Below are 12,645 nucleotides of genomic sequence, written 5' to 3' on the forward strand. Positions count from 1 at the left end.
TGGGGAGTGTGTTTTTGGCAAGGTGTGCAGGTGAAGATGTGTAAGTAAAGTGAGAGTGGATGGGGGTGTGTAAGTTGGTGAGTGTGCTCTGTGGGAGTTGTGGGGGAGAATGACCAGGGGGCAGTATGCTTGTGAGAGTTTAGATCCTGGGTGAGAGTGGATCTGAGACTCTATCTAGAAGATGCCTGTGTGGGGTTATGTATGTGAATAGGATCTTTGTGTGAAAGACAGGAGTGAGGTGTGCAGGAGGTGCCTTGGTTACAGTGGGCTTGTCCACACGAGGAGCTGTGAGGCGAATGGTGTGTGTGTTTGAGGGTGTGTTAGTGAGAGGTGTGTAGAGGCGACGTGGTGTGTCTGCACGAGTGAGAGTGTGTGCAGGGGACGTTGAGCACTGAGGATGTGTGTGAAGGTGAGCACAGGAGCAGTGAGGCCATGGGTACTAGGAGATGGGCTGCATACAAACTAGTGTGTGCCTAGAGGTAAGCAGTGCTGCATGTGAATGCGTTAATATATTTCTGTATGCATAGCAATTAAAACACTTCCTTTTAAGAGAAGAAAACCTGGAAGAAAATGCAGCAAAATACCCATAATAGTAATCTCCAATGGTAGAGTAAGAACAAATTATATGTTATTATATATAATATGATATATATATACATATATATATATATATAGTATGTGGTGTGTGTGCGTGTGTGTGTGTGTGTGGCCAGAAAACAATGAACATTTTAGTCTGTTCAGTCTTCATTCCAAGAACACACAAATATACCTATTCTACCTATTTGGTCACGTGCAAAAAAATACAAATCTGAACAAAATCAAATGTTTCTCTAGTAATACCCTTGGAAATTGGGATCTGCTTTTTCAATATGTAACCAAATAGATACCAAAGTCCCTGGTTAATATATAAAAGAAAGTTCTGTTATTAAATATGAAAGCTATCAAAATGTTTAATTTTTTATATAATTCAATTGATATCTAGGTATTTCATAATAAAAATTAATTGCTACTGATATTTGCAAGCCAAGGCCATTTTGGTTTTGTACTGCACTAATAGGTAGGCCTGTGAAACTAATACAATGTCCCAGTTCTAACCAATTGCTTCGGGAAGCTAAAGTGCTTTAGGTTTTCCCAAGATGAAATGCTTATATTAGACGTTAGCAGCGATTATCAGTGGATAAACACGTTTTGCTAAATATAATTTTTCTCTTGGTTTGTGGTTTTCTACATATTTGGTTTTCTTTTAATGATGAGTTTATAGGTTTTATGGAATAAGGTTTCTGTTAACCAATTTAAAGGCATGTTTTTAAGTAGGTGAAAGATGTCCTGACTTCATTTTTTTCTGCACCGCCTCATTTCACTAATAATAAAATTGAAAATGTCCCTCTTTCAAGCTACATTTTTTTTTAAAAAAAAAGAAATTTTGTGGCAGTAGATGGCTAAAGGCTAAAATATTTTCTATTTTAAATTTATTTCAAGCCTTTCTGTTTCCTTAAAGCAACTCGCTATCTCCAACATCAGCCCAATTTATTTTCTATTGTTACCTGTGGGTCTCATGGTATCTCTGGAATTGGCTGCTTGGAGTCATGGATAACTAGTTCAATTTTAGGTAGATGACATTAAGAAACAAAAAAAGCAGTGATTCTGATTCTGTAAGTCAAGTCTTGTCTTTCCTTCCCACTTTGCAAGCAGCCTTAGCTATTAAGATGTAAATGGAGAACCAAGCTCTATTGCAAAAGCTATTAAAAGTGGCTGAACAACACGCAGTCAGGGGTGCAGAAAACACCTCATTCAACAACTAAGTTGGGTTGCTTAGGAATACCCTTTATTGTCCATTACCATCTTTCTTTTGTTTCAATCGATTTCTCAGTAGCATGTCTATCAATAATATCTTAGAAACTGCTCAGAAAACATTGACAGAATCTTTAAAACCCATGAGCCCTTTTTTTAGGGCAAAAGGAAGACCCGCAGGGCTTTTTACTCAGCCCCTATATCAAACCACTGCTGAGGTTCAGTGAACACTTTATTTTCCCACTTAAATTTGAGCTCTTCTGCAAGATCGCTCCTGCCCATCTTGCGGAGATGGCGGGCCAGGAGGCGGACTTTGTCGGTGGAAGTCGGGAGCGACTTTTTCCAGAAGCAAAGAAGTTCCTGGATCTGTTCTGTGAGATCATCAGGGTGCTTGAGTTTGATGAGCTGGATGGTGCTGCGGCGCAGAGGGAGAGAAGCGGTAAGGACCTCAGCGCTCTCTTCAGACAGCTCCTCTGCAAGCCAGCGCAGCAAGTTATCCCAAAGGGCCTCTGTGGGGCACAAGGAACACCCAGTCTTAGGACTCTTGCACACAGAGTGTGCTAAACAAACCCTCCACACCTGCTTACAAGAAATCTACCCGCTTTCTAGTTTGGCTTCTGAGGAGTACAGAGATGTGGGACCACCCAGGTGGGCAGTGGAGAGCCTTTGAGTCCTTGCCATTGCTCAGCTCATCTCTTGAGGGTGCCAGCTACTGCAGATTACAAACACTCCTCAAATGTGCATGTACCTGAGAACATGGAGGGCTTGTTAAAACGGTTTTTAGTCCCCAGCCCACATAGTCTAATTGAGTAGGACTGAGATAGGGAGGAAAACTTGGGCTTTATTTCTTTTTATCTTTCCTTTTTTTTTTTTTTAAACAACATCTCATTAAGTTGCTGAATATCTTACTAAGTTGCTGAGGTAGGCTTCCAATCTGTGATCCCCCTGTCTCAGCCTCCCAAATACTCACATTGTAGGCATGTGACACCATGCCCAGATAAAACTTTGTCTTTTTGAAATCACACAGAGGATGCTGATGCTGTTTTCCCCAAGTATCCTTTGAGCAGCACTGGGTCAAAGGATATTTGATAGGTTCAAAAACATATTTCTCTTTATTAGTACTGATATGATGCATCGATTATACCAGAAGCTAGCCGATCCTCACACATTTACCCAAGTGCACACACATTCTTCGCACATACACAAGCATACCGACTGAGACTTGCTACCCAAAGAACAGTCAGCATTTCCATCTGAACATCTGGACCATTTAGACTTCCAAGACTTACAAATACCTTCTCTGAGTATCTCCTGTATGCTCAGCACGCCCTTCCCCTTAGCTTGAGTCTCTTATGTGCCTCCTACTTTCATGATTCTGTTTTGCTGTTGCTGTGACTTTCATCCTGAAATGCAGATCCATCAGTCAAAGCAAGACCATGCCGTCTATCACCCCTTGACATGCTCCAGCCCCAGCCTGCATCTCCGCCACTTTCTCCTGCTCTCTAGCTCACCCTGCACCAGTTTCCCTGATCTTATGTGAGCAAAGAATTCTCTGCTGCCTATTACTCAATTTCTTACTGCACCTACCTACCCTTATAAAGTATACTCAAATTTTGCACTACAAGATCACTTCAAAAGCTAACACATACTTGATGGTGAATGTCCTACCACCAACATGCAATGTATCATTTGAATATCTATGCCATCCAGGCAGCCCTCCCTCTCCCATCCACATTATCTATCTCTGGCCGTCAGCGGGCAGCTTTATCAGAAACTTGTTGATAATCACTCACACTTTTAACCGTGTGGGGTTCTTTAATCCCGTCAACTCCAATGGCTTGTCTCAGGACTCTAAACTTTCAGAGACAATCCTCAAGTTTTATCATCAAGTCGAATTGTTCCACCTTCAAGGCCTCAGCCTCTCAGCATTACTGATGACTTCTGACTCCTTCCCTCCTGCATAGTATGCTCTTTGCCCCACCACTGATACAGCAATTGCTTTAATGCCTGCCAGTCATTCAGGCACCCCACAGGGTCTCTCACAAGCCTCTTTAGGATGACTGCCCCTAATGATCAGTTAATACATCAAGGATGGTCTCGCATCTTAAAACGTGTTCCCCACTTGAGCTTTCACTCTTCTCAGTTTGTCAACCGTAAGCCCATCCATCGTCACTGTATTGAATTACTTGGGCTGCCCAAAGTTATGGAAATATGTTGAAGGTGCCCGACACATACTATGCTATTTCATTCCATTTGTGCTTTTAGTATTTACAGATCCATTTTAAAAGTCCTTAATCTCAATTTAAAAGTTTCCATAGCCATAATTTTTCTCCCATCTGTCGATCTCAATCTCACTCTCTGGTAATACTCAGCCATTGTCTGTTTCTCCTGCTTTACCCAGAGCCAGTGCTCCTGAGTTCTCATACACCTATTTTCATTTCAAAAGCACTTTCTTACAAAATCTCTCTCCTCTGTCTCTGTTGGAGTCCAACCCCCACTGTGTTTTATCATCCTGTATTTTTGCTTCAATCTCCTCCTCACCAGGGGTTCCTTCCATGCTTCCTATAAACATGTTCAGGCCCTAGTTCCTGTCTTCTGCTACTAAGTGCTGTCTCTCTTCCCTTTGTTATATCATATTAAAATCCTTTAATGCCTAATGTTGATGGGGTGTGTCCATACAGCACCTAAGGAGATACAGCCTCCCTCGGCCTGAGCGGCCTGCAGCCTAAGGCAAAACTTTAAGTAAAGTGATTCAGCAAAAAATGGGCTAAGATGGCGCCTGGAGGAAGCTACGAAGGCGTGGTTTCCCGTTCATTATGGGTGGGGAGACTGAGCGGTTTTTCCCTTTCTACCTTTAAAGGAGCTTTCTGCACACATGAATGGCTCATGTACTGGCCTGGGATTGGCTGTAAACTACGTGCCAGTGATCTTTATCCCCAATAGGCTAGGCTATTTCCCATGGGAATTCCCCTCGTGGTTTGGTGCTATATATATGATTGCTTGGAGAGAAATAAATGAGATCTTGCTTGACTTGACTCCCGGCTCGTGGTTGTGTGTGTTCCAGTCGTCAGTACTCATCATCTCTCAAAGCCCCGCCGCTGTTGGGCTGGATTCCCAACATAATGTGAGCATAAGGCCTCAAATTCCTCACTATCAACTCATTATTTACCTCCCTGCTCTAGGGATCCTGTATACTTATTTTAAAATTCTACTTAAACCAGGAAGGTGGCACACACTATAATCCCAGTATTTGGGAGACTGAAACTGGAGGACCTCAGGTTTGAGGCCAGTATGTGGTAACTTGGGGAAGACTCTGTTTTGAAATAAAAAATTAAAAGAGCTGGAGGTGTAACTCAGAGGTACAATGCCCCTTGATCCAATCCCCAATACCACAAAAATAAAATACAAATTCTTTAGCAATCTTACCTCCTACTTCTGTAATTGATTCTCAGCCTGCATCTTCTCTGACTTCCCCAAAGCCTCTTGCTTCTTTCCTTGGACCCCATGGCCTTCCCTGATTCTCTTCTTTTCTCTCTAGCCCTTGCTGACTCTCTTTCTCCTGATGCTGTTGAATGACTGCTTCCTACCTTAGGCCTCTTTTCTTTCTACCCTTCCCACACAATGAATTTATCAACTCTTATTTGACCATCCTCTCTCTGTGAAGTATCCAGATCTACTGTATCTTCAACTTTGGCCTTGTTCTCTAAAGTCCTGGTTTACCTTTGGTAATAGTCATTTCCTCAGTGTCTCTCCCATGGCACACCATAGTCAGCACAAGAGCCATATTTCTAAAATCATCAGTTTTGGCCTGTCCTTCTCTCCATCTCCCCTGCCTTTACTTTATTCACTGTTTCAGTTAATGGGTTTGTTATGTTGCATAAGCTAAAACATGATATTATTCAGTTTTCTCAAACCCTATTTCTTATCCCCTGAACCAAATTCCTAATGGTCTCAACTCTAAGCATCTCAAATATTTCTTCTACTCTCTAGCTTCACAAACTTGCTCTTCATCATGCCTGCTATAGTTTGAATCCTGAATGCCCCCCCTATTGCCCATGTTTTGAATACTTGTTCACCAGTCTACAGTGCTGTTGGGCATAGTGGAGCTTTTAGAAAAGGGGAAGGAAGTCTGGTCACTGGGGCCATGCCCTAGAAGGGTATATTAGGACCCAGGCCTCTTCCCATTTCTTTCTTTGATTCTCAGAGACCATCAAGTGAACATGCCTCCTATACCATGTGCCACGATGTACTACGAAGTCAAACACCCAAAGCAACAGGTCCAAATGACCATGGACTACAGCTGCTGAAAGGATCAGCATTTTCTCCTTTTAAGTTGATAATCTTAGTTGTTTTGTCACAGTGCTAAAACCAATACAATGCTGATGACTATAATGCTCTGCCTCTCTACTGAATGGAGCATTGGAGCAACCAGGGTTGTAATTCATATCCTTTTTGTCAGTTTTGACTCATTTTGGTCTTCTGCACAACTGCACAAATGATAGATGTTTTGAGTCTAATCAGATCTTGTTAGTCCCCTGTCAACAGATCTCTTGACAGATTCTCTTGTAGTTTAAACTTTTTAAACTTTTTTTACACCACTCAAAATGTCTATACTTATCTATCATCACCCTTCCTACAGTAGTTTTGATGACAGTGTTAACAATCAAGGACTTCTTGGTATATATTTTTTCCTTTTACAATCATTATATTCATGTGCTATCTGGTGATTATTGACAGAGGCAATAATTGTGCTTTTATTTGAACATTCTTCACAAATTAACATAATTGACTTGCTTTGCTAAGCTTACATCTATTGCTGCTCTTATTATTTTTTATATCTCCATATTTCTCTTTCAAAACACAGTTATTGTCTCATAGAGGCATATAATACTAAAGTTTATTCCTATCCTATTTTGAATGCAATTCAGTAAAGCCTATACATCTTCTGTACAAATCTCTAGAGGTAATCTCTGATTGAGATTCTTTGCCTTCATAGTGAGCCTAATACAGTAATCAAAACTGACTCACTGATGTCTTTGAACACTAATATTAACATCACAAAATAAAATTGTTGTAAAAGCTAACATAAAAGTGTAAAATTCTACCCTGAAATCTGCATCATTGTTATTCACTGATATATAGCCTTACTAATTACACATAACCACAGCCAAATATTAAATTTTTCTTTGAGGACTCATACCAATTGATAATTCTATTTCATATATATGGACTTCAAATATTGTTTAATTGACCACATCTAAAGATTTGCAACACAATAGTCAAAATTTCAGTTTTCTACTTGTCAAATTAAGAAATTATTATTTAAGTAAAAATAATACCTAATAAGATTCATATTTTTATAAAATTAAACAAAAGGTTACATGCATACATGAAAGGCTAATTTGATTTATGCATGCATGAATTTATAAGGAAAATCCATTTATTAGACTGTTGAACTTAATGATTAAATGAAAAGCAGCTTTCTCCATTCTTTTCTATAAAGAACTCCCACAAATGTAAAATATAAGAGGAGAAAAAGTGCTCTAATGCAGATGGAGCAAGTATTCCTTACCTAGAGGATCTGTAGTAATTCTTTTGGTGCTCCGTGGACGACTGATTAATTTTTCATGCTGTAGAGAGAAAGGAACACAGGATAAACAGAAAAAATCATTCGTTGGTGGTGAATAAGCTAAAAATAAAAATCCACCTGAACCTCACCTGTACTTGAAAGAAACACTGAATTGCACACCTAGCAAAATTACATCTTGTATTTATGAATGCATGCTCAGCAATTCCTTTCCTAAGATAAGGCAAAGTATAGTAACCTGAATCTCTCAGCAAATTTAAATGTAAGAATATGCATTTAGGTTTTTCTATAGCACTCACATGAACTCTGAACACTTTCCAACTGAAGTTTAAAACTGTTAAAGCCAACGCAGAGCAAGCTATCCCTATACCAAATTCCTTGTAGGGTTGTCTGAGCTTCTTTACCTAATAGTATATATAGCATAGGGCTTCACACCTTATAGGTACCCAAAATTGTTTGTGTGAGTGAATGGGCAAATGGTGTATACACAGTATGCTAAAAACAATCAAGACATTGAGCAGATGTTATTCTAAAACCAGCATTTTATCCAGAAATAATCACATATGATCATAACTTTTCTGTACTCTCTGCACAACAGTTTGTTCCTGGTTAATGTGGGGCACTGGAAATAGCACAAGAGACAAGTTAAACACATCTGGGGCTGAATACCTATCTAGTGGTTGAATAGCAAGCAATGTTACCTCCTTAATCTTTTTGATTTTTTTTAATCTGGTTGTTTAACCCAGGGGGATTCTACCTCCAAGCTATGCTTCAGGCCCTTTTTAATTGCTTTTATTTTGAAACAGGGCATTCCTAAGCTGCTGAGGCTGGCCTTCAACCAGAAAATATTCCTTGTCACAGTCTTTTCCAGTATTGGGACTACAGGTCTGTGCCATCCCATCCAACTTAAAATGTGTTTACTAACAACCACATCACAAACCTGGCATGGTGGCACACATCTGTAATCCCAGTACTTGGAAGTCTTAAACAGGAGGATCACAGTTTCGAGGCTAGCCTCAGTGACTTAGTGAGGCTCTCAGAAACTTAGTGAGATCCTGTTTCAATTTAAAAAAAAGTAGGACTGGGGATGTAACTCAGAGGTAGAATGCTCCTTGGTTCAATCCCCAGTGCCCTCCCTCCAAAAAATACAAAAACTTTTATCCAAGTGTCCATAGCATGTCTATTTGTAATATTCCCATATACAACAACTTAAAACTACAACTTCCAAGGGTCACAGGGAATTATGATGAGTACAAAATTCTAGTCTCAAAAGATTTCATATTCAGATCTTACTTATATCACATTATTGAAATGACAGGGTGTTAAAGATATAGAACAGATTATTAGTCATTGTTAATGCTTGGGGGTTTTGGCGGAGTTAGTATAAAGAGGACTATAAATGAGCTCAAAAGAGTTCTTGATGGTGATGGACCCGTCCTGTGTCTTGAATGTGATAATAGAAACACAAATCTATACCTGTGATAAAATGGTAAAGAACTACATGCAAACCTTATGTCATATGTCAACTTCCTGGCTTTGATATTGTTTTATATCTCCTTATACAAGATGTACATACTGGGGAACACTGTGTAAAAAATATGCTTCTCTATCTTTTTCAACCTCCTGTGAACCTATAGTGTGTGTGTGTGTGTGTGTGTGTGTGTGTGTGTGTGTGTGTACGCACACGCACGCATGCACGCACATGTGCTAGGAACTGAATCCAGGGCCTGTGCATGCTAAACATCTATTCTATTACTGATCTATACTGCCAGCCCCCAAGTATTTTTTAAAAGCCTACTTCACAGCAATGATACAAGAATGATGTTAGCACTGTCTGTTATTTCCTAGTACCATGCTTCCTATTGAACACAAGTTATTTGAATATGAATATCATATTACATAAACATGAAAGCATATAAACTTCTATTAAGTAATTTTAATAAGATATAACTAAGACACACAGTAGGAGTTCAAGTATATTATACTGTAGCATTTCAAAATAAATGTATTTTTGAGGCATCAATGATGTCCTAGAACCCCTCAAAAATTGAAAAACAAACACCAATATAAATAGTGCAGCAGATTGATCATTTTCATCAAAGGCACATTGCCTGGACTAAGCCTGGGGCAAGAGGTACCCTCAGGTTTTTACTTTACTGTCAGTAGGTTTCTTTTATTCCCCTCATTCTTTGTTCTCAGATGTCTGAGCATCTTGATGCACATAGGGTGGTTTTAATGTTTAAAATATGTGGATCCTTTACACACATGAAAATCCAGGCCAAGTATTCATCTGACACTAACCATAAAGACAATTCATGGTGACAGCACAGGCTCTTGTAAATTTCCAGGTACTGATTTAGTCTCCTACGTGGACTCTGCATCAGAGATTTTCAGCCACGGTCCCTCCTTTTCTTCCCTCCTATTTTCTTCCTTTCCATTCTTTGCATGAGTTTAGTCATGCATAATTTAGGACTATGCACTAATTTTGCCTTGCACATTGCCTTTGAAACTCCCTGCTGCCCAGACCCAGACCCAAGCCAAACAGGAAGCCTGTCTTATTCTCCTGCAGTCTCCTTTCCTACCAGTGCTTAGTGTCCTCCTGTGGCCCCCTGGGTGCCTTCCTTAGCAGGACCTGCTCTAATGGTTTCTACTTATTCTCTCCCCTTCCTCCTTCTTAAACACTTTTATTGGTGCGTTGCAATTGTACATTATAATGAAGTACGGCGTGATAGGAATATGCAGGCAGACAATATTTGGTGTGTTTCCCTATGATCCCACCTGACTCCTCCCTCTGCCCTGTACATGTCACTGAGATGGGTTTTGATAATTTCATCTATGTGTGTAGCATCATTCAAATGTTGCCTTCATCCCCTTCTAATTACAAGGGTATCATTCTGTTACCAATACTATTTGCTAAAGGCAGTTTTTCTTTTCTCAAGTAACTTGTTTTAATGTTAATGCTATGTATTTTACCTTGTTGAATACAATTTATTCAGTGCCACTTTCAACCTGTCCTAGCACAAGAAGACTGCTAGAGAAATTGAAACATGGCTCTGAGGTGCTCCATAAACTCTTTCCTCAGTGCACATCTCCCTAGTAGAAGGGTAGTTTTCCCCTCATTAGAAGGCTCTCCAGGGCATCAGTATCAAAGTATAAACAATTCAGCAATCTATGAATGTGTCATATCTATGCTGCTCAGCACAACGTGTGCCTCATCTACTTGGAAGTGGTTAAAAAACTGAAACCAAAGACAACCACATACCCTTGCAGAGGGTGTGTCTTGAGTTTTACAGCTGCTGTTGTTACCATCCCTTCAGTTACTGTCTATTCTTTCCAGGCTTCCTACAAATAATTCTCTTACTGAATTCTTAAAACTAAGTAAAGTGTTTTAGTTAGACTTGCATGGGTGACAGTGTGATCTTTTTCAAGCAACCCAATACACTAATTTGTGCACATCCCTTCCACTGTCCGGGATTATTTGCCAGAGCATCTCCAAGGATTCCCCTTGTTAGACCACCTCACCATTCCAGGATCCAGCCACAGTCAATCTTGGCTTTTCTTGTTGACTCTTCTCTTTGAGGGACAAGAGGTATCTTATTTCTGTGTCACAGTGTTCTTTGCTATGACTGAGATGCCACTGTATACATCGAGCAGTCAAAATGATTGTTATGTGACAGCATCTTCTTTTGACTTAAATGATATGTCACTTCGAGTCCTGCTATATTTTCAAGGCACTAGTCAAATCTCACCACTTTTTTCATCTACACTAGTCCCTAGTTTACTAGTCCCTCTCTCCTTCCTTCCTGTCCACCTTTGAGCTAAGCCCCTAGTTCTGTTTTTTTTTTTTCTTCAAAACAGGGTCTCACTAAGATGCTGGAGGTCTCACTAAGTTGCTGAGGCTGACCTCAAACCTGTGACGCTCCTTCCAAATACTAGGATTATAGATATGTGCTTCTTTGCGTGGCATCTTAGTTTCTTATTTTGAAAGTTTATATTATCACAGAAGCTAACAATATAATATTGTGCCATTGCTGATTCCATTCATATTTGCTTTTTTCTGCCCCAGGGAAGTTTTCAGTGATTTATTGTGTCCTTCTCTGTATCTTCCTAACATTAGTACTTATATTTGCCATGTGGTAACCACATCACATAATCAATACTGAATAGCCACAGGCCCTACCATGGATAATCACAAGGACTGATATCAACATTCTTTGAAAGTTTGCAGTTTTATCTGGGCACCAGGAAAGCTTAGCAATAGCTTCAAGAAGAATTCTCCCACATTCCCAAATCACATCCACTCTTTGATAGACTTCTGCTTCACATCTGTTTACCACTCTTTCAGTAAGATATTTTATCTTCTACTTATCGAGTGATAGTGTTTCTGAATTTTTCATGTTTCTAACAGTGAATCTTAAATAGAAGGCAAAACAGGCAGTTCACATATAGATTCATTCAGTGTTAGATAAAGCCACATTTGTAACAAGAAGACCAGTCTGGTTCTGCCAGTCATGTATGCTGCCTCCACAAACCAAAACATTATCCAGTGGGATCTACAAGTATGATCAACTGGTGGTCCCAAAATGTATCCCCAAGAATGCATGGGGAATAAAAAGAATACCTTTACCCAAAATGCGATGAAGATTTCCAGTATCATGTCAGGACAAGAGCAAAATTCTGATAACTTCTTATATTACTGATACTATAGGGATATAGTAATTACAACATACATTTCCATGAAATATTTTCATAAATTACCCCAAATATTACCCAGGTGCCCTCGCTCTGGTGCTCACCTTCACAGGCCAACAACCCAGCCTCCAATAATGACCTCCCCAAGCTCCCCAAGTATTTCTGGCAGTCCCGTGGGCTTTAGGCTCCTGGTTTCCACCCACTTTCCACACCCCTCTGTGGGCACAGCAGCTTTATCCCTGCACCTGTCACCATGTAGAGTAGCATGGAGGTCTCTACTCATCCTGTGCTTCTGCTCCTGAGAAACCACATGGGCCAATTGCTTGAGGTCTGTGGTTACCACAGGTTCCTACTGCTGCCTCCCTGCATCCGCTCTGGGGTCTGCCAGGGCGATGACGCTCTTGCTTGCTACATGAGGAGCACTTGGTGTCTCCTACTTCACCCCTAGTCAAGCAGTTCTCTGTCGGTGGCCCCCCAAGCCCTCCTGGCATATGAGCTGTGTGGTAAAATGAGAGAACTTGCAGGAAGTGGCTCCCTACCTTTCATGTTACATGACACCTGAGCATTATGGTATA

General features: G+C 40.2%; 1 protein-coding gene across 1 annotated transcript in view; it reads right to left on the bottom strand.

The window, feature by feature from the left end:
* Nucleotides 1–1,977: 1,977 nt before the first annotated feature.
* DTHD1 (death domain containing 1) overlaps nt 1,978–12,645 on the bottom strand; it is a gene marked incomplete at both ends in the record, with an annotated part of 77,241 nt that continues 66,573 nt past the window's right edge. Inside the window, 2 exons of the mRNA XM_080697128.1 lie at nt 1,978–2,300; nt 7,364–7,421. Coding sequence (XP_080553254.1) covers nt 1,978–2,300; nt 7,364–7,421 — 381 coding nt within the window. The remainder of the gene's footprint in view (nt 2,301–7,363; nt 7,422–12,645) is intronic.

Source organism: Muscardinus avellanarius (genome assembly GCF_963383645.1).
Source record: "Muscardinus avellanarius genome assembly, chromosome: 6".
NCBI classification, from domain to species: domain Eukaryota; kingdom Metazoa; phylum Chordata; class Mammalia; order Rodentia; family Gliridae; genus Muscardinus; species Muscardinus avellanarius.